At 45.4% G+C, this 27,555-nt stretch overlaps 1 protein-coding gene across 3 annotated transcripts in view; it reads left to right on the forward strand.

Moving 5' to 3' along the window:
• The window catches only part of LOC137534618 (zinc finger protein 79-like), a 111,078-nt gene that overhangs the window by 69,934 nt on the left and 13,589 nt on the right, over nucleotides 1–27,555 (forward strand). For 2 of the 3 annotated variants that reach the window (XM_068256204.1, XM_068256205.1), the window contains exon 6: nucleotides 16,881–17,018. In XM_068256204.1, the coding sequence (XP_068112305.1) occupies nucleotides 16,881–17,018 (138 nt within the window). Of the gene's footprint in view, nucleotides 1–11,735; nucleotides 11,789–16,880; nucleotides 17,019–27,555 lie in introns of those variants that run through there. The other variant, XM_068256206.1, reaches the window with a different exon arrangement.

Below are 27,555 nucleotides of genomic sequence, written 5' to 3' on the forward strand. Positions count from 1 at the left end.
TGTATCCAGTAGCGCCTTCACTTAGGTTACAGCTAGCCATGGCTAGTGAAACATTAACTTCCATATCTACTCAGTGACTCCTGGCTCTAACACTGTCCTCATGTTATTGTGATTGTTGATTAACTTTTTGCAACATGAAGTGTGTACATATTTGTAGAACTGTTGTGTAAATGATGAACAATTATTAAACCTTTATGGTCGTCGGCTGGCATCACCATTCAGACACGGTACATCCTTCCCGTGGTTCAGCATAGAATTAGTTTGTGGAACGCATTCCAGGTTTCATGAAGCTCACATATAGCAAGAAGCCTGTGATCGCCATAAAAATGAATAAGATTTGAGCAGATGCAGTTTCGGGTTCTAGAAGACAATACTTACACATTAAAGGCCCATACAGATGCTAAATCAATGTCCCCTGATGGAGATCGGGACCTGACATGTGCAGACGCGTTGCTCGCTTGCAGAAGGGGTTTACTTGCCTATGTTGCCGCTGCATTGCAGGCTGCTGTTCATCTTCCCGACTCCACCTTCAAAGCCAAACTTCTAGTTGTAAAGGTGGAAGTGTCTGGAAGATGGGGAGCAGCGTGTGGCGATGCAGGTAAATTGACCCCTTATGCTGCGATATAAGTTTTCCTACTCATCCCTTTAATTACTGACACATAGGAATCATACAGATCCTGTGGCTAGTTAGATGCAGTTTGGGCGCTGATTACGTATGAGAAGCCACAGAAACTGCATAAAATTAGAAGTGTCAGTATTTTAGGGGTTGATTTGGCAACCCTGCCACGGACCTACCCACGTACATGCTGAGGCAGTTTCGCAATTCTGTTAGCCAATAATACTGTGTACTTGGATTTTAGATTTTGCTTCCGTTCTAAAATACACATTTGTCACTTGTCATTTGTTACATATCACTAATATTATAAATGCAAAAGTTTGAATGTTTGTTACTCAATCACGCAACAATGGATGAACGGATTTGAATGAAATTTGGCACACACATAGTACATTACCTGGAATAATATATAGGATACCTTTTCTCCCCATAACCAAAAAGTGGGCGGAGACAAATACACATGTAAACTGCAGCCATTCTTACACTGTTAATGGTAGGGTTCTCAAACTTTTCACAGTTGGCGACTGGGATTAATATTCAGAAAAGTGAGTGGAGCCTACAAAAGCCAATCAAAATTCACATATTGATTTTCAAGGGAAATATTTAATTGCTGCCATTCTTGCACTGTTAATGGCACATCCCTTAAACCTGGTGCAGTTGGTCATTGGGTAACTGGAGTTCAAATGCAGAAAAGGGGGTGGAGCCAAAACCAACCAATCAGATTTGTTGCATTTCAATGCAAACTATTGATGCCAAAGACCGCAAAACGTACACACTTGGTCATTGAGTAATTGTGTGTTAGGGTTAGAAAAACTGGACGCAGCCAACACTAGCCAAATATATACCCGGGCAACACCGGGTCATCAATGGGCGGAGACAAATACAAATTTCACTGGGAAAAAGTAAACTGCAGCATTCTTACACTGTTTATGGAAGGGTTCTCAAACCTGGTACAATTGGTCATCGTGTGACTGGGGTTCAAATTCAGAAAAGGGGGTGGAGCCACAGCTAATCAGATTAGTTTCATTTCAATGCAAATTATTGATGCCAAAGACCGCAAAGCTCACAAACTTGGTCATTGAGGAATTGTGTGTTAGGGTTAGAAAAAGTGGGTGGAGCCAACACCAGCCAAATACATACCAGGGCAACTCCGAGCCATCGGCTAGTAATAAAATAAAACAGTAGCAGCCCATAGTACTGTATGTACTCTGTGCTAACAACACTTCACCTAAAGAAAGGGGAGTGTCTATAGTCCGTTAATGACTGTAAAAGCAGTGAGGCTAGCTGCATAGTTTACTATCTGTGCAAGCACCATGTAGCGACTTGCGCTGTAAATACTGGGGGTGATAGGTTTGTATCTTAAAAAGAGGTTCAAATAAATAATGCAATTACACTGCAGTCTTGACCAGTGACCTATTTTGAGTTGTTTTAGAGTTGCTGTACAGAAAAACAGGAAGGAACTGTAGACAGGCCTTGTACACACGCCTAACTTAAGGAACTCCTGTGAAAATAATGTAATAAAAAAAGGGGGCTTCGTTTTTACAATAATTATGTATAAATGATTTAGTCAGTGTTTGCCCGTTGTAAAATCTTTTAAAGCCATTGTTACCCGTCCTGAAAAAACAAGTCAGATACTCACCTAAGGAGAGGGAAGGCTCTGAGTCCTAATGAGCCTTCCCTCTCCTCTCCTGGTGCTTTCCGTACAGCTCAGGATCCTCAGTTCAAATCTAAATAAGTGATCGCAAGCTTCTCCTTGAATGCTCCAGGAGGAAAATGTATTTACCCAGTCCCCAGGACAGTGGGTTGAACCTAATCATATCAATAGGGGCACAGACAGTATATAAAATAAGAACATCTGATTTTCTGATTTGTAACCCTTACATTTGTTTTGCTCAGTGTTCGCAATAGAGAAAGGTTACGTCACTTCCTGTTCCTTTTTATGCGATCGCTGGGATTTCTGGAAATGTAGTGATGTAAAGCAGTGCGTTCACTACCTGTTAACTGTTCACATAGATGTGTGGGGCACGTGCAGGTAGTGTTGGGCGAACATCTAGATGTTCGGGTTCGGGCCGAACAGGCCGAACATGGCCGCGATGTTCGGGTGTTCGACCCGAACTCCGAACATAATGGAAGTCAATGGGGACCCGAACTTTTGTGGTTTGTAAAGCCTCCTTACATGCTACATACCCCAAATTTACAGGGTATGTGCACCTTGGGAGTGGGTACAAGAGGAAAAATTTTTTTAGCAAAAAGAGCTTATAGTTTTTGAGAAAATCGATTTTAAAGTTTCAAAGGGAAAACTGTCTTTTAAATGCGGGAAATGTCTGTTTTCTTTGCACAGGTAACATGCTTTTTGTCGGCATGCAGTCATAAATGTAATACATATAAGAGGTTCCAGGAAAAGGGACCGGTAATGCTAACCCAGCAGCAGCACACGTGATGGAACAGGAGGAGGGTGGCGCAGGAGGAGAAGGCCACGCTTTGAGACACAACAACCCAGGCCTTGCATGAGGACAAGAAGCGTGCGGATAGCATGCTTTGTACCACCATGCAGTCATAAATGTAATAAAGATAAGTGGTTCAATAAACAGGGACCACGCGGCAACGCTAACCCAGCAGCAGCACACGTGATGGAACAGGAGGAGGCGCAGGAGGAGAAGGCCACGCTTTGTGAGACACAACAACCCAGGCCTTGCATGAGGACAAAAAGCGTGCGGATAGCATGCTTTGTACCGCCATGTAGTCATAAATGTAATAAAGATAAGAGGTTCCATAAACAGGGACCGGCAACGGTAACCCAGCAGCAGCAGCAGCAGCACACGTGATGGAACAGGAGGAGGCGCAGGAGGAGAAGGCCACGCTTTGTGAGACACAACAACCCAGGCCTTGCATGAGGACAAAAAGCGTGCGGATAGCATGCTTTGTACCGCCATGTAGTCATAAATGTAATAAAGATAAGAGGTTCCATAAACAGGGACCGGCAACGGTAACCCAGCAGCAGCAGCAGCAGCACACGTGATGGAACAGGAGGAGGCGCAGGAGGAGAAGGCCACGCTTTGTGAGACACAACAACCCAGGCCTTGCATGAGGACAAAAAGCGTGCGGATAGCATGCTTTGTACCGCCATGTAGTCATAAATGTAATAAAGATAAGAGGTTCCATAAACAGGGACCGGCAACGGTAACCCAGCAGCAGCAGCACACGTGATGGAACAGGAGGAGAAGGCCACGCTTTGTGAGACACAACAACCCAGGCCTTGCATGAGGACAAAAAGCGTGCGGATATAGCAGCAATGCTTTTTGCCGCCATGCAGTCATAAATGTAATACAGATGAGAGGTTCAATAAACAGGGACCGGAAACGCTAAACCATCCCAGATGTTCATCGGTCATGTTACTTGGTTGGGGTCCAGGAGTGTTGCGTAGTCGTTTCCAATCCAGGATTGATTCATTTTAATTTGAGTCAGACGGTCTGCATTTTCTGTGGAGAGGCGGATACGCCGATCTGTGATGATGCCTCCGGCAGCACTGAAACAGCGTTCCGACATAACGCTGGCTGCCGGGCAAGCCAGCACCTCTATTGCGTACATTGCCAGTTCGTGCCAGGTGTCTAGCTTCATGCCCGGTTTCAGGTCCAGCGGTGCCAGCCACAAATCCGTCTGTTCCTTTATTCCCCTCCAAATTTCCTCCCCTGTGTGCTGCTTATCCCCAAGGCAGATCAGCTTCAGCAACGCTTGCTGACGCATGCCAACAGCTGTGCTGCACTGCTTCCACGATCCTACTGCTGCTGGTGCTGGGTTAGCATTTCCGGATGAGGTACAGCTTTGAGATGCGTTGGAGGAGAAGGAGTCAGAGAGGTAGGTGCTGCTGTTGTTATCCAGCTGTTTGCGGCGTGGGCAACACCCGCGCTGTAGCAGGTGAGGAATCGCTGCCAGGCTCCACAAGGTTCACCCAGTGCGCGGTAAGGGAGATGTATCGACCCTGGCCGAACGCACTCGTCCAGGTGTCAGTGGTGAGGTGAACCTTGCAGGCAACGGCATTCTTCAAGCTTCGGGTTATTTAGCTGACCACGTGCTCATGCAACTCAGGCACTGCAGAGCGCGCAAAGTGGTAGCGGCTGGGAACCACGTAACGTGGGATGGCCACTGACATCATGCCCTTGAAGCTGTTTGTCTCCACCACTCGATATGGCAGCATTTCGCAGGCCAGAAGCTTGGCTATGCTGGCTGGCTGTTACTGCCACGGCCCGGGGGTCATTTGCTGGCAATTTCCTCTTGTGCTCAAACATCTCAGAGACAGACAACTCAACCGTAGCGCTGCACACCGAAGGGCTGTTGGTTGTTGTGTTTGATGAACACTGGGAGACCTCAAGAGCACTAGTCCGGAAAGTGACAGTGTCAGCATCGTCTGATGTTTGTGAATGTTGTGAACCACGCAATGGCTGGGCTACTGCTGCTGCTGAGGCGGGTCTGGTGGTGAGTCTGGTGAACCCAAGGGAGGCAGTGTTGCTGGTGGTACCCTGTCCTGCCGCGTTTGCCCACAGAGTGGGATGTTTGGATAGAATGTGGCGGCTCATGCTGGTGGTGGAGAGGTTGTTAATACTTTCCCCCCTGCTCAGGCGGGTCTTGCACACCTTGCAAATCGCCATGGTAACATCCTCAGTGCAGTCTTCAAAGAAAGCCCAGACTTTAACTGGCTGAGGACTCGGACCTCGTGCGTGATGTGCTGGTGCTGCTTAACCCACTGCTGGACGCTTGAGAGGTCATCCAAGTAATTATCTGGTCCTGTTCTTTTGGATCTGTGAGGGTTGTTGTCCTGGACAACATGGGCAGTATTGAGTGGGTTTTCTTGGGTGCTCCCCTGTGGCCTGTACGTGAACCGTCAGGGGAAACACCTCTTCCCTTGCCCCTCCCTCTTTCACCGGATTTCTTCCTCATTTCACTTATCCTTAAAGTACACGCTGACTGGCAGCAGTACAGTGGCAGTACAGAAATGCTATACAGTGGTGGGTGAGCGGTGTACCACTATTGTCAGCAGTGACACAGAGCACAATGCTATACAGTGGCGGGTGAGCGGTGTACTACTGTTCCCAGCAGACACAGAGTGGAAGTAAACACAATGCTATATAGTGTGGCTGAGCCGTGTACACAGAGTGGCATTAAACACAATGCTATATAGTCTGCTATATAGTCACCCCGAACAGGGTGATGTTCTGCAGAACCCGAACAGTGGCAAACACTGTTCGCCCAACACTACTGGGAGGGAACGCAGATTTTAGTACCTAAACACACGATACAACATGTTTTCCGGGGTCGGACTCTGAGGCACATACAGATGGTCCCGATCATCATCCTCATCATACAACTCTTCTCCTGAGTCTGACCCACCCACCACCTCTGCCACCCCAACATCCCCAGACACAGACCCCTCATCGTCCTCAACATTAACTTGGGATGCTGGCCTGAGCCAGACCTCCTCCTCCACATCAGGCCCCATCATCTCCTCAATGGCAGCCCTCATTAATCGCTCTGGCGACGGACTGATGGACACAACGTTCTCCTCCGGGGAGGGCTGCTGCTGACCACTGGCTGCTGGGGTGGATGTTATAGCTTGCGTGGGGCGTTGGCTGTTGCTGTTGTTGGGAGTGCTGCTCACAGCGGAGGTCTCTGGGGAACTCATGTTGAGCTCATATAGTGGTTGACGGTGAGTGGAGTATTACTGATCCCAGCAATATACACACTGACTGGCAGAGTACGCAATGCTATATAGTGTGGCTGAGCGGTGTACACAGAGTGGCAGTAAACACAATGCTATATAGTGTGGCTGAGCGAGCGGTGTACTACTGTTCCCAGCAGAATCAGAGTGGCAGTAAACAATGGTATATAGTCTGGCTGAGCGGTGTACACAGAGTGTCAGTAAACAATGGTATATAGTCTGGCTGAGCGAGCGGTGTACTACTGTTCCCAGCAGAATCAGAGTGGCAGTAAACAATGGTATATAGTCTGGCTGAGCGGTGTACACAGAGTGTCAGTAAACAATGGTATATAGTCTGGCTGAGCGGTGTACACACAATGCTATATAGTCTGCTATATAGTGTCAGTAAACAATGGTATATAGTCTGGCTGAGCGAGCGGTGTACTACTGTTCCCAGCAGAATCAGAGTGGCAGTAAACAATGGTATATAGTCTGGCTGAGCGGTGTACACAGAGTGTCAGTAAACAATGGTATATAGTCTGGCTGAGCGAGCGGTGTACTACTGTTCCCAGCAGAATCAGAGTGGCAGTAAACAATGGTATATAGTCTGGCTGAGCGGTGTACACAGAGTGTCAGTAAACAATGGTATATAGTCTGGCTGAGCGGTGTACACAGAGTGTCAGTAAACAATGGTATATAGTCTGGCTGAGCGGTGTACACAGAGTGGCAGTAAACACAATGCTATATACTCTGGCTGAGCGAGCGGTGTACTACTGTTCCCAGCAGACACAGAACAGTAAACAGAATGCTATATAGTGTGGCTGAGCGAGCGGTGTACCACTATTCCCAGCAGACACAGAACAGTAAACAGAATGCTATATAGTGTGGCTGAGCGAGCGGTGTACCACTATTCCCAGCAGACACAGAACAGTAAACAGAATGCTATATAGTGTGGCTGAGCGAGCGGTGTACCACTATTCCCAGCAGACACAGAACAGTGAACAGAATGCTATATAGTGTGGCTGAGCGAGCGGTGTACCACTATTCCCAGCAGACACAGAACAGTGAACAGAATGCTATATAGTGTGGCTGAGCGAGCGGTGTACCACTATTCCCAGCAGACACAGAACAGTGAACAGAATGCTATATAGTGTGGATGAGCGAGCGGTGTACCACTATTCCCAGCAGACACAGAACAGTAAACAGAATGCTATATAGTGTGGCTGAGCGAGCGGTGTACCACTATTCCCAGCAGACACAGAACAGTGAACAGAATGCTATATAGTGTGGCTGAGCGAGCGGTGTACCACTATTCCCAGCAGACACAGAACAGTGAACAGAATGCTATATAGTGTGGCTGAGCGAGCGGTGTACCACTATTCCCAGCAGACACAGAACAGTAAACAGAATGCTATATAGTGTGGCTGAGCGAGCGGTGTACCACTATTCCCAGCAGACACAGAACAGTAAACAGAATGCTATATAGTGTGGCTGAGCGAGCGGTGTACCACTATTCCAAGCAGACACAGAACAGTGAACAGAATGCTATATAGTGTGGCTGAGCGAGCGGTGTACCACTATTCCCAGCAGACACAGAGTGGCAGTAAACAGAATGCTATATAGTGTGGCTGAGCGAGGTACACAGAGTGGCAGTAAACAGAATGCTATATAGTGTGGCTGAGCAAGCGGTGTACTACTATTCCCAGCAGACACAGAGTGGCAGTAAACAGAATGCTATATAGTGTGGCTGAGCGAGGTACACAGAGTGGCAGTAAACAGAATGCTATATAGTGTGGCTGAGCAAGCGGTGTACTACTGTTCCCAGCAGTGACACAATGACAGGGGGGACCCTGGCTAGCGTGGCTGGAGCGCGAACTACCCTGCCTGCCTACCCAAAGCTAAACCCACAGACAAATGGCGGAGATATGACGTGGTTCGGGTATTTATTTACCCGAACCACGTGACAGTTCGGCCAATCAGAGCGCGTTCGGGTCCGAACCACGTGACCCGTTCGGCCAATCACAGCGCTAGCCGAACGTTCGGGGAACGTTCGGCCATGCGCTCTTAGTTCGGCCATATGGCCGAACGGTTTGGCCGAGCACCGTCAGGTGTTCGGCCGAACTCGAACATCACCCGAACAGGGTGATGTTCTGCAGAACCCGAACAGTGGCGAACACTGTTCGCCCAACACTACGTGCAGGCAGCTACAAGTGTTGTACACAGGCAATACGGTTACGTCCATCCTCTGTGCGTGCATTTGAGTGCTGTGTGTGTGTGTGTGTACACATGCTACCATTCTGTTGCATTACATGGCAGGGGCTGTTGCTTGTTGCGCAGGAGACTGACAGCCAGTGGCGTAGCTAAGGTGCTGTGGGCCCTGATGCAAGTTTTACAGTGGGACCCCCCCCAAGCACTCTATACATAACAATTGCCACTGCGCACCAAAACCTGCCAATGGCAACTACAGTGTCAGAGGTGCAAGAAGGGGATGGGGAGCAGTTTGTTAGTGATTACCACCATTCACAGTATCTATAGAAGTTATAATTATGAGCACAGGACCAATAGAGAGCTAATACTGTAGTTGAGGGAGGGCCCTTCGTGGCCCAAGGGCCCCGATGCGGCCGCTACCTCTGCACCCCCTATTGCTACACCCCTGCTGACAGCTAAACTATTTGGTACATGAGTAGTTCAGCCTTCTGTGTGAGGCCTGGGTCCCACTAGCAGCGCTAGTGCTTGTGATTTGAAAAGTTCTTACTATGCGAAGCTATGGGGGATTTTTAAAAATCACATCCTTCAAGTGGCATCACACCCATAGCATTACCTTAGCAAGAGCTTTTAAAGGATACCCAAAGTGACATATGACATAATGAGATAGACATGTGTATGTACAGTGCCTAGCACACAATAACTATGCTGTGTTCCTTTTTTTTCTTTCTCTGACTGAAAGAGTTAAATATCTGGTATGTAAGTAGCTGACTCAGTCCTAACTGAGACAGGAAGTGACTACAGTGTAATCCTCACTGATAAGAAATTCCCCTTTTTAACTCATTCTTGCTCTCAGAAGCCATTTTCTGCTAGGAAAGTGTTTTATAGTTGAAATTTCTTATCAATGAGGGTCACACTGTAGTCACTTCCTGTCTGAGTCAGGACTGAGTCAGCCACTTACATACCTGATATTTAACTCTTTAAAGGACTTACGAGGCCAAAATCTGCACCCAAAACGTAAAAAAGTTAACTACCTGCATGACTTTGTAAGGCACGGAGGACGCCGTCCACGCCCTCCGTGCCGTTCCGCCTGGTCCCCTCTGCTCAATAGCCCCCGAAAGGCTGCGACCCCACGGTCCGGGTCGATATCTGCAGCCTGCATAAAGATGGCCGCCGGAGCTGGCCACGGCTGCGCAGTCTGCATAGCCGCTACTGCGGCTGCGCAGCTCTAGGGCCAACCCCCCCGATCCACGTAACAGGCAGCATGGATCGGAGGGTTGGCTCTAGAGCTGCGCAATAGCGGCTATGCGGACTGCGCAGCCATGGCCAGCTCCGGCAGCCATCTTTATGCAGGCTGCAGATACCGACCCGGACCGTGGGGTCGCAGCCTTTCGGGGGGGCTATTGAGCAGAGGGGACCAGGCGGAACGGCACGGAGGTCGCGGACGGCGTCCTCCGTGCCTTACAAAGTCATGCAGGTAGTTAGCTTTTTTTACGTTTTGGGGGTAGATTTTGGCCTCCTAAGTACTTTAAGGCAGAGGAAAAAAAAGAAACACAGCATAATTATTTGTATGCTAGGCACTGTACATACCCATCTATCTCATCATGTCACATGCCACTTCGGGTATCCTTTAAGATCTCAAGCGCTTACAAAAGGCTTAGAAAAGCTCTACTAGTGGGTTCCAGGACTGAACGACACAAAAAAATACCACCAAGAAGCAGATGAAGTGTGCAAGAAAGTGCAGTGCTGTCTGTACATACAGTATCCATTTTCTAAAGTAAGTTTATTTAACAAAATCATGTTTCATCACTTGTGATACCAAGTAGTGGTCAATACAAGCTTATTGTGGAATGCCCAAGAGGCAAGCTGATTGACTTATTTAATCAGTGAGCAAATTGAGCTGTGTACACACGTTAGATGGAATTCTGCCAATAACGACCGCCTCTTCCAAGAGTCTAGCTTGTGTGCAGCAGCCTCCGACCGCCCTTAGCTAACGATCAGCCTTGCAAATCACTGTTCTCTGCATTTAGCCTTAAGCTGGCCATTAACGGTCCAATTTCTAGCGAAAAATCGTTCGAGCGATCAGAAATTCTGATCGGACGAAAAATCGTTCACTACACCATCAACTAACCAATCATTGCTTCCTATCTATCACGACCACCAAGAAAATCCAAATTTTCGTTCGATGAAAATTCATTCGGGCGACATTTTTTTCACTCGTTCATAATCGATTGTGTCCACCAATGGAGATTATTTACAGCCAATCCGATCAGAATTTCTGATCGCTCTAACAATTTTTCGCTAGAAATTGGACCGTTAGTGGCCAGCTTTAAACTATGTCGTCAGGTGTTATCCCACCACCCATCTCTTGCATGGCAATAGAACACAGCAATACTCTTTAGGCTAGCAAAGTGTCTGTACATCCCTGCAATGCAACCTGAGGATCGCTGGCAATGTCACCTGAAAACCATGGCGAGAGATCTTCCCCACTGAGACCCAGAGGTCAATTGTGGAAAGGACAGGGTTGGATTGCCTGTAAACTATCTCAAGTTAGAGCAGTCTGGCTCAGTTAAAATGTCATCTAACAGTAATGATAAAAATAACAGAGTAAAAATAAGTACTGTAGATAATACTAGTCAAATAAATGTAATAATGGTTATAACTGGCTACCCTCTTGCAGGACTATTGTCACAGGCTTCAATCTGTGCCATAACACATGGAGCATGGTAGATTGCATGTTGTTTCTCCTGTACACAAGGGGGTGTCTGCTGCGTATTCTAGTTTCCTGCTTGCCCCCAACCAAAAAAAAAATAGAGGTAGGTTAGCGGTCTCCCCAAAATGAGCCCTAGAAGGAGCTACGCTAAGAGACTGGTAGGCGTTAAATTGTGAGCTCCTGTGAGTCAGTGAAGAGTTGCTTGATGCACGCACCATGGAAAATGTCAGCGCTAATGTAACAGGGCAAACGTAGTGTTGGAATAATAGTGTTTTAAACTGAATTAATCGTTTGGGCAGTGAAGCTCGTAATGGGGAAGCGGTGTTCCGAGTCTCCGACTGAGCAGTTTTAATGCAGAATAGCGATGCTTTGCCAGGAACACACATGGCCTTCCGATACTTCCGCCCACAATCTGCCCGCTTGACTGTATGCGTTCCACCGGGGTTGATTGGCGCTATGCGCTCTAGCTAGGCATTTCCGGGCGGTGCGTTCCAGCTCCGAGGCCGGAAGGAAAAGTTTCAGGGTCAGAGGTTCCGGCTGATGGCTGGAGATGCAGCTGCAGGTAATGTGGTTATGTTGTGTTTGCCAGCACACGTTGCATGTCCGGAGGGGTGCAGTGTTATTTCTGTGTATGTTTTTGCATCTGCTAAAGCTTCCAGCATGTGTGTGTGTGTGTGTGTGTGTGGGGGGGGGGCAGTACAAGGTGTGACACCAGCTCTGCCATCCTGGTGCAGAGCACATTGTCCTGTACTCTGGGCTATTTCCACAGAATGCCGTGCCAATCTGCCCCCACTGCAGGGCTACACCCCTCACATGCTGCATAGCACTGTACACTGCAGTCTGCGACCATGCTGACACTGCCATCAAAACTGCTTGTATGCCTGCTGTTGCCATACTGTTCCTCAGCTATGTCTCTTACCATTGCACCTCTGATAACCCTTCATTGCTCAGATCTCTGTACTATAGATATGCATTTCTAAGCTATGATATATAAATATTATCAGTACGTGATTCTATCTTGAATGCAAAGAAATATAGTAGTATTATTATTAAAGGGAACCTGGAGTGAGAGGGATATGGAGGCTGACTATTAATTTTAAATCATACAAATTGCCTGGCTGTCCTGCTGATGCTCTGGCTCTAATACTGTTAACCATAGACCCTGAACAAGCATGCAGATCAGATGTTTCTGACTGAAGTCTGACTGTTAGTCTACAGTAGTATCTGAATAATACCAGAAACAAACATGCAACTAGTCTTGCCAGCTCTGACAATAATGTCAAAAACAACTGTTCTACTGCATGCTTGGTCAGGGTATATGGCTAAATGTATTAGAGGCGGAGAATTAGCAAGATAGCCACACAACTGGTATTGCTGGAAGCGGACGTGAACTCAGAACTTCCTCTCTGACTCAAAAGGTACGCAACAGCATAATAAACTTAAAAAAAATATTTGTTACAGGTAATAGAAATCCTGCAGTACATCTGCAGTTTGTCTACTTCCTGCTTTCATGGAAGCAGACATATTGTTAATATCCTGTGTTTATCAATTAGATCTCTGCTGTGGCAGACATGGGCTTTTGAGTCAAGACGGAGTCAAATTTGGAATTCAAATGAAGTCTAATGATTTCACGTGTGACTGTGGAATAGGGGGTTTAACTTACCCAGAAGTCTTTAGGACGTCTGTGTTTCATTACGCGTCATAGGTGTAATGAAAGTTGCGTTGCATGACTCACTACCACACTTCCTCTTTCAAGTCGGAAGAGCGGAAGTGAGTGGTGGAACGCAGCTTTCATTATGCCTAAGAGGTGTAATGGAATGCAGACGTCCCTAAAGCCCAATCTACACGATACAATTCTTTGTGCGATTCTATTACGATTCTATTTACGATCCGATTAAATCCGACATGTCCGATCGGGATTCGATTAGATTCAATTTGATTTGCCATTGCAAAACGATGGCAAATCGAATTGACTTGAATCGAATCCCAATCGGACATGCCGGATTTAATCGGATCGTAACTAGAATCGTAATAGAATCGCACAAAGAATCGTATTGTGTAGATGGGGCTTAAGACTTCTGGGTAATTAAACCCCCTATCCTGCAGGCACACATGAAGTCATTAGACTTTTATTTGAATTCTGAATTTGAGTCAATCTGGACTCGAAAGCCCATGCCTGGTGGCAGGTAGCTGACACAGCTGAGGGATCAAATTACAACTTACTCAAAGGGGAGGGAGAATTAGAAAGGCTAAACTCTCTAAATACATGCAGGGTGCAATTACATACATTTTCTTTCTGTCCTGTGCAAGAGTTCAGGCCCACTCTGAAAGGAAATAAATATGACTGCCTCTATATTCCTCTCACCCCAGGATTCCGTTAAAGCGGATCCGAGATGAAAAACTAACTATAACAAGTAACTTGTCCATATATCTTATGTACAGTTTAGGTGGTTTAAACAGCAAATCTGTCTGCATACTGCTTTAATAGAATATGATTATTTCTTCCTGTGATACAATGAAAGCAGCCATGTTGTTTGTAAACATTACACAGAGGCAGGCTTATCTGCACCATTAGCACTCAGACTGAAAAAACCTAACCCCCTCTCCTCCTCCCTCCTCCACTCTGCCTCTGAAATATCTGGCTAGTAACACCTCCTCCTCCTCCTGCCCAGACTGAGCTCCCATGAGCCCTTGCTACTGCCAAGGCTCTTTGAAAACGGTGGGTGAGGCTTATTTAGTTTATAAGGAATTAGAGTATTAAAACAAAAACAAAAAAGTATTTGGCTTGAGGAATGCCCTATAAACAATAGGAAAGGAACACAATTATGCAATGAGTAAAAGTTCATCTCGATCCACTTTAAGCAAGGCCACAGTTTTCAGAGTGTTTCCACAAACTACAGCAGGCAAGTCACATAATATTTTTCCATCTGTCAGGCACACAATCTAATGATTCTAGCATCATCTAAAGGTGATTTTGGGGGGGAAAAAACTTCCAGTAAGATTTTGTTACGTGGGAAGAAATTAGGGAAACCGGAAGAAACCCACAAAAAACAAACATGAAGTGAACAAAGACACACAGACCATGTCCTACGTGGGTTACAAACTCGGGACTTTAGCCCTTCATAGCGAGAGATGGGCATTCTAAAAAAAAAAAATGCCATAGCTATCACTTCTTTCATGAATACTTTTCATTATAGGTTATTCTATCTATTGACAAGGTTTTTACTATTGTAATATGGTTTGTTACTTGAATCTGAACTGAAATAGACAACAAAAAATAAGAGTTTCACTTACCTGGGTCTTCTGCCAACCCCCTGCAGTCAACCTGTGCCCGCAATGTCCTGGACCGATCCTCCGTCCCCCCGCAGCGGCTAACTTTTCTTCGTGCAGTGGAAGCCGATCTCTAAGTCGACCACCACTGTTATAAAAATATAGCTTTTTTTTTTTTATAGAACTGCATCATTCTGTCATATTTGCAATTATGAACAACATTCTGCATTTTAAACTATAATACAGAACAGGGCTAATGACCCTTTGAACTCCCCTGCAGTAAAACCTTATCAGAAGATGTTTTACGCTGTTTCTTTTTGATGTATAAATGCCTCAGAAAACAGGACCCAGGAGGCTTTAAAGTATCTCGGTAGTGGGCTGCCATGCTTGTAGTTGTCTAGTAGTAGTAAAGCTGCCATATGACTTCATCAGTGCTGATTGCTGTCTCAGATGGTGCAGGGTTCCTGAAGGTGGGCTGAGGTGTGGCTGAACTAAGTATAAGGTCCAGCAGAATGCCAGACTTCACCAGGCCTCAGCAGAACCTGATTAGGGGGCAGCAGCTTGTTCTGCAGAGGTTCTAAAGCGGTTTAGGGGGGCTGGTATACCCCTGCACCAAGTCCACATAAGTGGGACAAATGTGTGTGATCCCCCTTAATGAAAGGGGCTTCCAGATTCCACTTTAAAATGTTCTGCCTGGGTATATTACTTCCACTTCCTCTCTGGGATTTACCTTTTGTCATTCAGATTGCATCGGACAAGGATGCTTGGGGAGCAGTTCTGGCCAATACCAGCCTGCATGGGGATATGTATACCAGTGTGTGTGTAAACATAACCTGCATGATCCTACACCCCCCCCTCTCCAAAAGCTTAATACCCATATTACCTTTCTTGTAGAAAAGAGTAGGTCAGAGTCTCTGAGGAAGCAAGCGTTCTGCTTGTGAAACAGCTGTAAGACCAGCCTGATTCACTTTGTATCTGTCACGTTTGGGGATGAAATAAAAGTGTGGATTTCTGCAGTCCTTTGGTGTCTGGATTCTGTTCTTTTACAATACTATAGGTTAGAGTTGATGTAGTGTTCTCGTGGAAGCTTCACTTCTGTTAGACAACTTGCCCTGATCTAATTAGGGCTGGTTCACACAGACTGTTCTGTGCCGCTAATCGTCGGCTGTGGTGCTCATCGCTAAATGCTGACCATTCAAATGAATGAACAGTCATTGGTTCTAGTGTTTGTGCTATCGCCACGTTTTGATCCTGATTTTTAGCTGCGTTGGCCCAGCACCTAGCCGATCTTGGAAGCAATGTGCTGCTTAAAGGATTGCTTGCTGCCACGCTTCCGTGTCCTTTGGGGATGAAAAGTACTGCATGCCTAAAAGTGCCCCCGGAGGAAGCCAACAAATGCTTTTTTGCAAGCTTTCAGAAAAGCATTTGGAACAAGACGCTGGACTGCTGCGGGCAGTTGGTTCAAACGTCCATCTGAACCAGCCCTTAGTTTGTTTGTGATAAGTTTTTCAAGGCCAAAATCGGTGTGTGTGTGTGTTGTTGTTTTTTTAAGTAATAGCTGACCTAATGCTGCACTCCTCACCTCAAAACCACCCCTATTCTCACTTCTGAGGGTCTTCACCTCTGAGTCTATTGATTTCACCATTGGCTGGCTATAGTCCTAGGGGGTGAATAACCTTTGAACTGCTTTCGCTCTTATTTGTGCTTTTCTACCTCCCATGTATTCAGTGGCAAAGGGAGGGTAGGAGCAGTGGTGTAACAATAGCTACGTGGAGGTGGGGGCTCAGTAGCTATAGGTGCCCACTCCTCCACCCCTCTCTTTTGCAGAGTTAGCGCAGGGAGTGCTGTTATACTTATTTAGTCCACGCTGCCTCAGTTCTCCTCTTCTGCATGCTGTATGCTGAGATCCTCTGTATCCAGATAACTGTCATGTGATCAGGAGCCTTAGGGGGGTAGCATGATTGCAGCATAAATTAGGTAAATATAACAGCGCTCCCTTTGCTTACTCTGCACAAGAGGTGATGGTGGGAGGGCGGAAAAGCTGACCACAATGTGAAGGGGGGGGGGGGGGCCACGGCACGGCACGGCACAGAATGGGTGGGGAGCCCACCACAATACTTCTGCTGTGAGGCCTGAGCCACTGAAGTTGCGCCCCTCGGTAGGAGTGCCACACTTCCTCCCAGTTATCACTGCTGGAGTCCTGGCTTCTGCAGTGACCCCCATGTGATTGCAGCTGCTAGCACAAAGATCTTAGTTTTGGGGTTTCTCTAGGATTAAGTAATTCGCTCTTCTAATTGTTAGGGTGTTTTAAAGCCACAAGTTTGTTTTCATATTATAACACTGATGTCCGTTCCTAAATTTTCCAGTTTGTTTTCTTGTGATAGGACGACATGGAATGCATCGACCTGACCCTCCCAAAAAAGAGGGATCAGGAGAAGACTCAGGTGGTGGAGGAGAAGGATGAGACAACTGAGCGAATACTGAACCTCACACTGGAGATCATCTTCTTGCTGACTGGAGAGGTGAGGAGGATTCTGGGAGCGTCACATGACATCACCTTTATTTCTGTTAATAAAAACACTGATGAGAGAAAAGAAAATAAGATATACTGGGCATTTCGAAGAAAAGTGCCCAATAATTCTGTTACCATATCACATGGCTAGAGGTTGTGACAGCTGGCCAATGAGAGTAGCTTAGTGGGGGAAGAAGGGGTGGGCACACAACATTGGCTCCTATCTAACTCCATACACTTGTGAGAAGAGGCAGTTTCAGAGCAAAGGAAAATGATACAGAAGACAGACATGGGACAAGGATAAAAAGTGACATGAGAACTGATTTCATGTTCACTTAAAGTGAAAGTTAAGTGAAAGTAGACTGATGATTCAGTCCCAACGTTTCTTTGAATTCGGGAACAAATGTAGCAAATTATTAACATACCTCCTAAAGTCCTCCCTAGACTCTAGGGCAATACCCACTATTAAAACCCCCTCTGGTCGCTTATGTGATATGTCCACAGATATCGCTAATACCTTCACGGACTTCTATGCAGACTAAGGCCCGGTTCACATTAGCGGTGGCCGTCCGGAATCGCCGTGCCGGAGCCGCACCGCTTGCAGAACGGACGGAACGGACGCACGGCATAGCAATGAAAGCCTATGCGTCCGTTCACATGCGTCCGTTCTGCCGGAGCCGGGCCGGATCCGGACTCCGGCCTCCGTTCCAACATGCGCTATTTTTTGATCCGGCAGCCGTATCCGGGGCGGAGCCGGACTGCACCATCCGGCCAATACAAACCAATGGGAACCGGAGAGCGCACAACACACTGGCTGAGAAATCCGGATGTTCTACCCCACTTCCTATGCGGATTGTTGCGGCGATATTGGATGGGGACACATGGGCAAGCATTTTGGAGTGGAGCAGCACAGCTGGATCCGGATCCGGAGATGTTGGCAGCATGTCGCAGGTGGAGGTGAGTGCTAAACAGCAGAGGGCCTGATTCCACAGGTCCCCCTTCTGCTGACCTCCCAGACCCCAACATTTTTTTTGTTTTTTACGTTACTTTTGCCAAACGGATCCGGATCGCATCCTGATGAACACCTGATGCAACCTGTCCGGATCGGATCCGGATCAGAACCGTACGGTTCTGATCCGGATCCGGTCCGGATCCGGTCAGGTCATCCGGTCCGTTTGGCAAACAACCGCAAGTGTGAACCGGGCCTTATACTCTACTAAAACCGGAGAGGTGGATAGGGAAACAATGAATTTTCTGGTGGGCCTGGATCTGCCAACTCTTTCTGAGGAAGAGGCTAAAAATCTAGATGCCCCCATCACCGCCCAAGAAATTAGCGCAATTATCTCCTCCTTTAAACACAATAAAGCACCAGGCCCAGACGGCATCCCTATCGAATGGTATGCAAAAAATAAATCACTCATGGTCCCACACCTAGAATCTTTATTTCAACATATACTCAATACTGGCGCCCTTCCCGACTCAATGTATGAAGCACTCATTACTCTAATTCTGAAACCCAATAAAGACCCCACTCTATGTGACTCTTATCGCCCGATATCTCTCATCAACACGGACATAAAAATCCTTACCAAAATCCTTGCCACAAGGCTTAACAACTGTATCACTTCCATCATTCACCCAGACCAAACTGGCTTTATACCCGGTCGTTCCACTAGAATGAATATTAGGCGATTGTATTCCAACTTACAATACCCACATGTAAACTCCGGCACTAGAGTGATTTTATCCCTTGACGCCAATAAGGCGTTTGACTCTATTGAGTGGCCATATGTAAGGGCAGTGCTGAAGATTTTTGGGTTTGGGCCTGTTTTTCAGAGATGGTTTCGAATTCTGTATGATAGACCCAGAGCCAAAATACGTATTAACTCCTTAATTTCCCCCCTCTTCTTCATTGCTAGAGGTACTCGGCAGGGCTGCTCACTATCCCCCCTCCTCTTCGCCATCGCCATTGAACCCCTTGCCCAAGCCATTCGCAACAGCCCTGATATCCAGGGCCTAAAAATAAACAAGACACAGGAACGCATATCTTTATATGCAGATGATATGTTGGTTTACTTGGCAGATCCAGGTCCCTCTCTAGAAGCCACTCTAAGCATATATGACACATTTCATGGGATCTCAGGACTATCTATCAACTGGTCCAAATCCATTTTATTCCCTCTCGACACCTTCGATCTCCAAATCATCACTAAATCCTCACAATTACAAATCACTGAAGAGTTTAAATATTTGGGGGTATGGGTGAGACGTCACATCTCCTCATTTCTGGAAATAAACCTTGTCCCCACTCTGACACAGGTGGAGGCGAAACTGCGTAAGTGGTCCTCTCTGCCCCTAAACCTTTGTGGCAGAATATGCATTATCAAAATGGTAATCGCCCCCAAAATCTTATACATTATGCAAATGTCCCCAATATGGATACAACAATCCATTTTTAAAAGGATAAACTCCATAATAGTTTCTTTTATCTGGTCTGGATCCTCACCTCGTATCTCCCTGGCCACGCTCCAACTCCCTACAGCACTTGGAGGCTTAGCCCTACCCAATTTCTTTATCTATCATCTGGCAGCCCAATTAGTTCCTATTCAAAGCTGGCTTAGCAATGACAGATCAAATGCTACACTGGCAACAGAGGCAGATATAGCGGGCTCTTATGAGTCCCTCTGCAGCGCGGTTTACAGATACAAAGTGTCTGCCGGGTCTGAGGGAACAGCTCTTATATATAACACTATTAGAACTTACAGGAGAGCACGCAAACTCCTCGGGGAACCCCTATCCTATGTCTCCTTCAGCTCCCCCCTGTGGGGTAATCCTAATTTACCGGAACTTCTGACAATCCCCGATATAATTTTCTGGCACAAGCACGGCATCAAATACGCAACCCAACTATATGCTGAAGGCCTCTTCAAAGACTTTAATACACTACGTACGGAATTTAGTCTTCCCAGACATTCCCTCTTCCGCTACTTGCAATTGCGACACGCGATGCAAACACAGCTAGGCCTGTCAGGAGTCTCTCTCGAACCTTCAGAACTGGAGAAAATACTACTTAAAAATGAACCTACAAAACAAATATCCACTCTATATAACTTCTTAAACTCTAGGGGGAACGACAGGAAGGTTCTGGCCCTTAGAGAACGTTGGTCATCCCATGACCCTAGTCTCACCCAGGAAAAATGGGCGGAGCACACGGAATTTTTCAATAGAGATATTATTGCCTCACACGATAAACTCATAAACATTAAATGGATTAACCAAGCATATATTACACCACTAAGACTAGCAAAAATGAGCCCAGCTCATAATGATTGCTGCTTTAAATTTAAAACCCCCCATGCCAACTTCCTTCATTGTGTGTGGAACTGCCCCCTAGTTAACGGCTATTGGAAATCGGTCATACATTTCCTAAGGGACACCCTCCAACTACCAGTGGCTTTAGACATCCAATTATGCTTGTTAGGAATTGTAGGCGACATCCCTTGTAGCAAAAGTCAAGCGACCCTCACCAGAATTCTCCTCTTTTATGCCAGGAAAGCCATCTCCCTGAAATGGAAACTATCTACAGCCCCATGCCTGAGGGACTGGAAAAGACTGGTGAACTCAGCCCTCCCTCTATATAAAATCACGTATCAGTCAAGAAACCAATTCAAAAAATTCGATAGAATATGGTCCAAGTGGGTAGATTCTTCCGAAACCACAATCCCCAACCTTGACATTAATGTGGCCATTCAAGATCTACAATGGATCTAAAGTCGCTAGATACACTTCTGCTAGACGGGAATATGGGTTATATCATACAGTTGCTGTGAGTTTTGACTACTATATGTATACGTATGTTAAGCATAGTTCTGTATACTTGCTGGAAAAATTCCTTTTATCCTTCATGTACTGTTTTTTTTGTTCTTGAAAATCAATAAATATTCTCTTTAAAAAAAAAAGAAAGTAGACTGATGAGATAAATAATTGTATCTATTCTCCTACTTCTAAAAAAATTATTATTATTCAGTATCTTCCGCAGCGCTGTACATAGTATATATTGTCTTGTCACTAACTGTCCCTCAGAGGAGCTCACAATCTTGTTCCTACCATAGTCATATGTTTTATGCTGGATACACACGGTTCGTTCCCGCACTCGATTCCCGTCGATGCGGCGCTCGATTCCCGTCGATTCGTTTATTTCCGACATGTCCGATTCGCGTTTGGATGGATCGTTAGGTCGATTACTTTACATGGTAATCGACCTAAAAATCATCGAAATGCGCTCGGAAATTTTCGGGAATAATCGATTCTTCAGGAATCGAGCGGCGCATTAGATGCGGGAACGAACCGTGTGTATTCAGCATTATGTATGTATCGTGTAGTGTATGTATCAGTCTAGGGCCAATTTTAAGGGGAAGCCAATTAACTTATCTGTATGTTTTTGGGATGTGGGAGGAAACTGGAGTGCCCGGAGGAAACCCACACAGACACAGGGAGAACATACAAACTCCTTGCAGATGTTGACCTGGGTGGGGTTCGAACCAGGGACCCAGCGCTGCAAGGCGAAAGCACTAACCACTTTTAGATATCCTACAATTTTAGGTTATGCTTAAAAACTTAAAAAGAACACAGATTTATTGTTTGTTTTTTGTCTCAGCTCAATCAAACAAAGAAGAACATTCGTAAAGCACTTTTTTTTCCCGTGTAGGACTCAAAGTGCATAAGCATGGCTCAGACCAGTAATTAGTGGATTGGTAAATTGTGATAGAGGAAGAATTGATGGCATAGTACTTCAGTGGTTCCAATCCTTCTTGAGTGGCAGAACCCACAAAGTGTCTATGGGGCCCTTCCTGTCCACCCCTGTAAAACTTAAGTATGGGGTGCCCCAGGGCTCAATCCTCTCTCCCCTGCTTTTCACAATTTACATGCTACCGTTGGGAAAACTAATCCAAAAACATGGCCTGACATACCACTGCTATGCAGACGACACCCAACTATATCTTTCCTTCAAGCCTGGTGTGACAGACCCAACTCTAACTATAAACGCCTGCTTACGTGAACTACAGCAATGGATGAATGACAACTGGCTGAAACTAAATGCAGACAAAACTGAAGTCCTTCTGATTGGAGGGCAGAGCATGATAACAAAACAACTTAACTTGCAGTCTTCACCACTGGGAATAGGAGGCACGGATCTACGCAGCTCTGATCATGTGCATAGCCTGGGAGTTCTAATTGATGGGGATTTAAACTTCAGAACTCAAATCTCTGCTGTGGTGAAATCATCCTATTTTCACCTGAAGAACATTGCAAAAATCAAGCACCTCATACCCCCAAAAGATCTGCCAACCTTAGTCCACGCCTTCATCACATCCCGACTGGACTACTGCAATGCTCTCTACACTGGCCTTCCAAAAAAGGCCTTGTACCGCCTACAGCTGATACAGAATACTGCTGCCAGACTGCTAACCAACCAACCCCGACACTGCCACATAACGCCAGTCCTGCATTCCCTTCACTGGCTACCTATAGAATGGAGGGTCCTATTCAAGATCGGCCTACTGACATTTAAATCCCTGAATAATCTAGGCCCTGGATACATGAAAGATATGTTACAGCTGCGTAGCAATCCCCGCATTCTCAAATCCACAGGTTCTAATAATCTAGTCATACCCAGAGTCCACTTAGAAACTTTTGGTCCCAGAGCCTTCTGTCATGCTGCCCCTACGTTTTGGAACTCCTTACCTCAACAGATCAGGACAGCCCCATCCCTGGACGTGTTTAAATCCAGACTGAAAACCCACCTGTTCAGTCTGGCATTTGCAGAAATATAACTTTTGTTGTGTGAATACTTCATCCTACTACCAATTACTGAATCTGAGAGAGCCTAAGCGCTTTGAGTCCTATGGGAGAAAAGCGCTATAGAAATGTTATTGTATTATTGTATTGTATTATTATTATTAATTCTATACGTCCACAAAAGCCAGGCTAAACCGGTGACTTTTCAGTCTGGATTTGAAGTTCAGGAATGGGGCTGTCCTTACTGGGTGTGGTAGTGAATTCCAAAGGGTACAGGCAGCATGACAGAAAGCTCTTGCTCCAAAGGTTTTGGAGGTGCACTCTGGAAGTGACCAAGTTTATGCAACCTGCTGATCTGAGGTTGTGAGAGGTGTGGTGCAGCTTCAGCAAGTCCTTCATGTATCCAGGGCCCAAATTGTGTACGGATTTGAATGTCAACAGTCCAATCTTGAAGTGTATTCTCTATTTTACAGGTAGCCAGTGCAGTGAGCGAATTATCGGAGTAATGTTACAGTGGCAAGGCTGGTCTGTCAACAATCTGGCAGCAGCATTCTGTACTAATTGCTGGCGGTACAGGTCCTTCTTCGGGAGGCCTGCATAGAGGGCATTGCAGTATTCCAAGCGTGTTGTGATGAAGGCATGAAAAAGGGTTGGGAGATCCACTGGGGAATGAGATGTTTAATTTTTTCAATGTTCCTCAAATGAAAGTAGGAAGATTTGACTACAGCCGCGATTTGGTTTCTGAAGCTCAATTCCTAGTCGAGTAGCACACCAAGGCTGTGCACAAGGTCGGAGCTGTTTATGTCTGAATTCCCAATCCTAATTGGTACTGATTTAGAATTGAGCTAAATGTCAAGCGCTGGCCTTGGACAACAGTCTGCCCCTTATCTCTGAGTGCTAAATCATATGAACCATTGAGCTTTTTATCTATTCCCTACTCTCAGAAGGCCAGTTCTCTGCCAGGAAAGCTGTAATTCCTTATGAGTTAAGGAGGTTTATAGTCTGTCTGGGTCCTGAATGGCGAAAAACTGTCAGTTGCGTAGCTGAATATTAACTTTCAGGCAAAGAAAAAAGAAAAGCATCACAACATACAGTATGTATTTGTGTGCTTGGCACTTTACATATACATGTCTATTTCATCATGTCACGTGTCACTTAAGAATCCCTTTAAAGGGAATCTGCAGTGAAAATAAACCTATATAATAAACTGATATAATGAATTGTATGTGTAGTACAGCTAAACAGAGTAACCAAGCAGCTCAGGGTGACCCAAACTACTAGGAATGTATAGGGGGATAAAAGGAACGAAAAAGCCCTCCTACTAAAAAAAAAAGCAAAGCTTGGTATAATTTGCCTTCTTAAAACAGAAGGAAATTTGCAATAATTCAGTTATAATATAAGGGAACATTTGTGGTTACCCACAATGCACTACTACTGAATATGCAAATTATCCATTTTCGCCCTTGTTAAGCCAAGCAAGCATCCAGAACCGCTGGTGTATAGCAAGCCTATAGCTTTAAGTTTTACACAGCCATATCAAACCCAAATGTAGACAGCCTGTTTCGGACTTTTGGTCCTCATCAGTACATGGCAGGGATTGATAAGGCTGTACGAGATAGGGCTTGGACCAGTACAACAGAGTAACCAAGCAGCTCAGGGTGACCCAAACTACTAGGAATGTATAGGGGGATAAAAGGACCCAAAAGCCCTCCTACTAAAAAAAGCAGGGCTGTGGAGTCGGTCCAAAAATCCACCGACTCCGACTCCTCAGTTTAGGATTCCTCCGACTCCTTTAATTTGCATATTACAATTTTGTTGATTAAAAGTATGTAACGTGAAATTCGTCTCTAACTGCCAACGCTTAGGAATTTTACAAGACAACTGAAGTGAGAAGGATATGTAGAATACTATATTTATTCCCTTTAGACTAAAACTAGTCCATGGTAAGAGTACTTGTAAAAGGTACAAACCAGAACAAAGAACATCTATCAGGCCCTAGCCAATGTAAGTGTGGGTGCATGTAAGAATGATATGCAGGTACTCTGCAGGGGAATGAGGAGATTCTTCCTCTATTACACATTCTTCATGCACAATCTGAACAAGGTTTATGGGTGACAGACAACACCTCTGTGTTCAATGTGCACAACATTCTCAGTGGATTCCCTGCAGCTCTGTGGGGAGTGCATATGTAGAGTATAGTACTATTGTGTAACAAAGTAAACCTGAGACAGATGAAATTAAAGTTTTATACATACCTGGGGCTTCCTCCAGCCGCCTTCAGGATAATCAGTCCCTCGTTGTCCTTCTCCACCACCTGGATCTTCTGCTATGAGTCCAGGTACTTGAGCCAATCGGGCGTAGTGCGCATGCACACACTCCGCCGCCAGGAGCATACTACACCTGTGCAGCACTATTGCGCAGGTGCAGAATGTACCTGACTGTGGGAGCGGCACGTGGCTGGACTGCGCTGACTGACTGAATTACCAGGACTCATAGCAGAAGATCCAGGTGGTGGAGGACAGCGAAGGACTGATTGGCCTGAAGGGGGCTGGAGGAGGCCCCAGGTATGTATAAAACTTTACTTTTCATCCGTCTCAGGTACCCTTTAATTTGTAGTCACAAATCAAGATTTTAACAACATATCAAATTATTTGATTTCATGAGCAAAGGGAGTGCATACATTTGCATAAATCACCATCAATGCAGAATTATTTCCATCTCATTGACCATCTCTTAGTGACACGGCTACACATCAGGCTTTATTCTTACAGCATAGATGTTATTTCGTATATACTGTATAAGAGATTCCTGTGTACACATCATATATACAGTCACAATCATATATGTATATCTGACCTTAAAAATACGGGGACTGCTTTATTGAAGCAGCACAAGTAACTAATTTTGATTGGTTTATTTCATTTTTGTGGACTAAGCACATCTATTACTGTATATATACATTATTTTTAATGACTATTATCTGAGAAATAGAACATTTTATCATATTTTCTATTTTAATTACAGTTACAAATTCATTAGGAGTCGGAGTTGGTGCATTTTTTCCCGACTCCGACTCCAGGCACCCAAAATTGGCCCGACTCCGACTCCACAGCCCTGAAAAAAAGCAAAGCTTGGTGTAATTTGCCTTCTTAGTACAGCTAAGACATAGAACATTATTAGCACAGATATGAGTCTCATATTGTTTCCAGTACAGGAAGAGTTCAGAAACTTCGCTTGTTATCTATGCAGAAGAGCTTCTCTGAGCTCTCCGACCATGCTTGGTTGGCTACAGTGCTGTTTTCTGAAGCACTTATCTCAACCTGATTCTCACTGTTTGTTGTGAGTTTAAAGGGGTTCGTGGGGTGTAAAAACAAACAAAAAGCGTCTCTTACCTGGGGCTTGTACCGGCCCCCTGCAGCTATTAAAGAGACACTGAAGCGAAAAAAAATGATGATATTATGATTTGTATGTGTAGCACAGCTAAGAAATAAAACATTAAGATCAGATACATCAGTGTAATTGTTTCCAGTATAGGAAGAGTTGAGAAACTCCAGTTGTTATCTCTATGCAAACAAGCCATTAAGCTCTCCGACTAAGTTAGTCCTGGAGAGGGCTGTTATCTGACTTTTATTATCTCAACTGTTCCTGGACTATTTACTTTTCCTCTACTAGAGGAGAGGTCATTACTTCACAGACTGCTCTGAAAGACTCATTTTGAATGCTGAGTGTTGTGTAATCTGCAAATATTATAGAATGATGCAATGTTAGAAAAAACACTATATACCTGAAAATAAAAGTATGAGAATATTTTTTTTGCTGCTAATCTTCTAGTAATTATTCATAGTACACAACCAATTCACTATATAATTTTTTTTTTTCGCTTCAGTGTCTCTTTAAGTCCCGTCACTGAAGCCTCCGCCGTTCGTCGCCGCCAGTGACCTTATATTATTCGTCTAATTAGACGAATAGCATTGCGGCTGCGCGTCCTCGCTCCCGCACGCGTCATCGGGAGCTTACTGCGCAAGCGCAGTACAAAGCTTTCTTGTACTGCCCCGGCGCAGTAAGCTCCCGATGACGCGCACGGCCGCGCAGCTGGAGTGCTATTTGTCTAGTTAGACGAATAATTAGCAGGTCATCGGCGGCGGCAAACGGTGGAGGCTTCAGTGGCGGCGTGGGGTAGAAGCCCCAGGTAAGTGACGCTTTTTGTTTGTTTTTACACCCCACAGAACCCCTCTAAGGTTTTACTACAGGAAAGTTCAACGGGTCATTAGCTCTGCTCTGTTTCATAGCTTAAAATGCAGAGTTTAGTTTGTAAACTGAAAATATTTGAGAATATTTGAGAACTATATAACTGAAAATAAAAATGAGACTCATTTCTTTGCTACTAATGTTCAATCCACAAGAAAGGCCGGCACCACAAAAGTAAAAATCAGCTCTTTATTAGTTTGTCATTAAAATGACATAAATGTCAGCAAAAAGATCAAAAATGGCGATAGCAGCGACAGCCCGCTGTTTCGAGCTGGCAAGCTCTTTTTCAAGCCACTCAGCCATCATCATTTTAATGACAAACTAATAAAGAGCTGATTTTTACTTTTGTGGTGCCAGCCTTTCTTGTGGATTGGACTAAGGAATCCCAATGGTATTGGGACTCGAGGCTTAGGCGCACTACTATTCCTGCCTTGCATGGGTGCTCCTCCATCCGATTTTTGAACTTTGCTACTAATGTTCTATGAATTATCCGTACTGCA

The sequence above is a fragment of the Hyperolius riggenbachi genome, chromosome 10 (genome assembly GCF_040937935.1).
Source record: "Hyperolius riggenbachi isolate aHypRig1 chromosome 10, aHypRig1.pri, whole genome shotgun sequence".
In the NCBI taxonomy this organism is placed as follows: Eukaryota; Metazoa; Chordata; class Amphibia; order Anura; family Hyperoliidae; genus Hyperolius; species Hyperolius riggenbachi.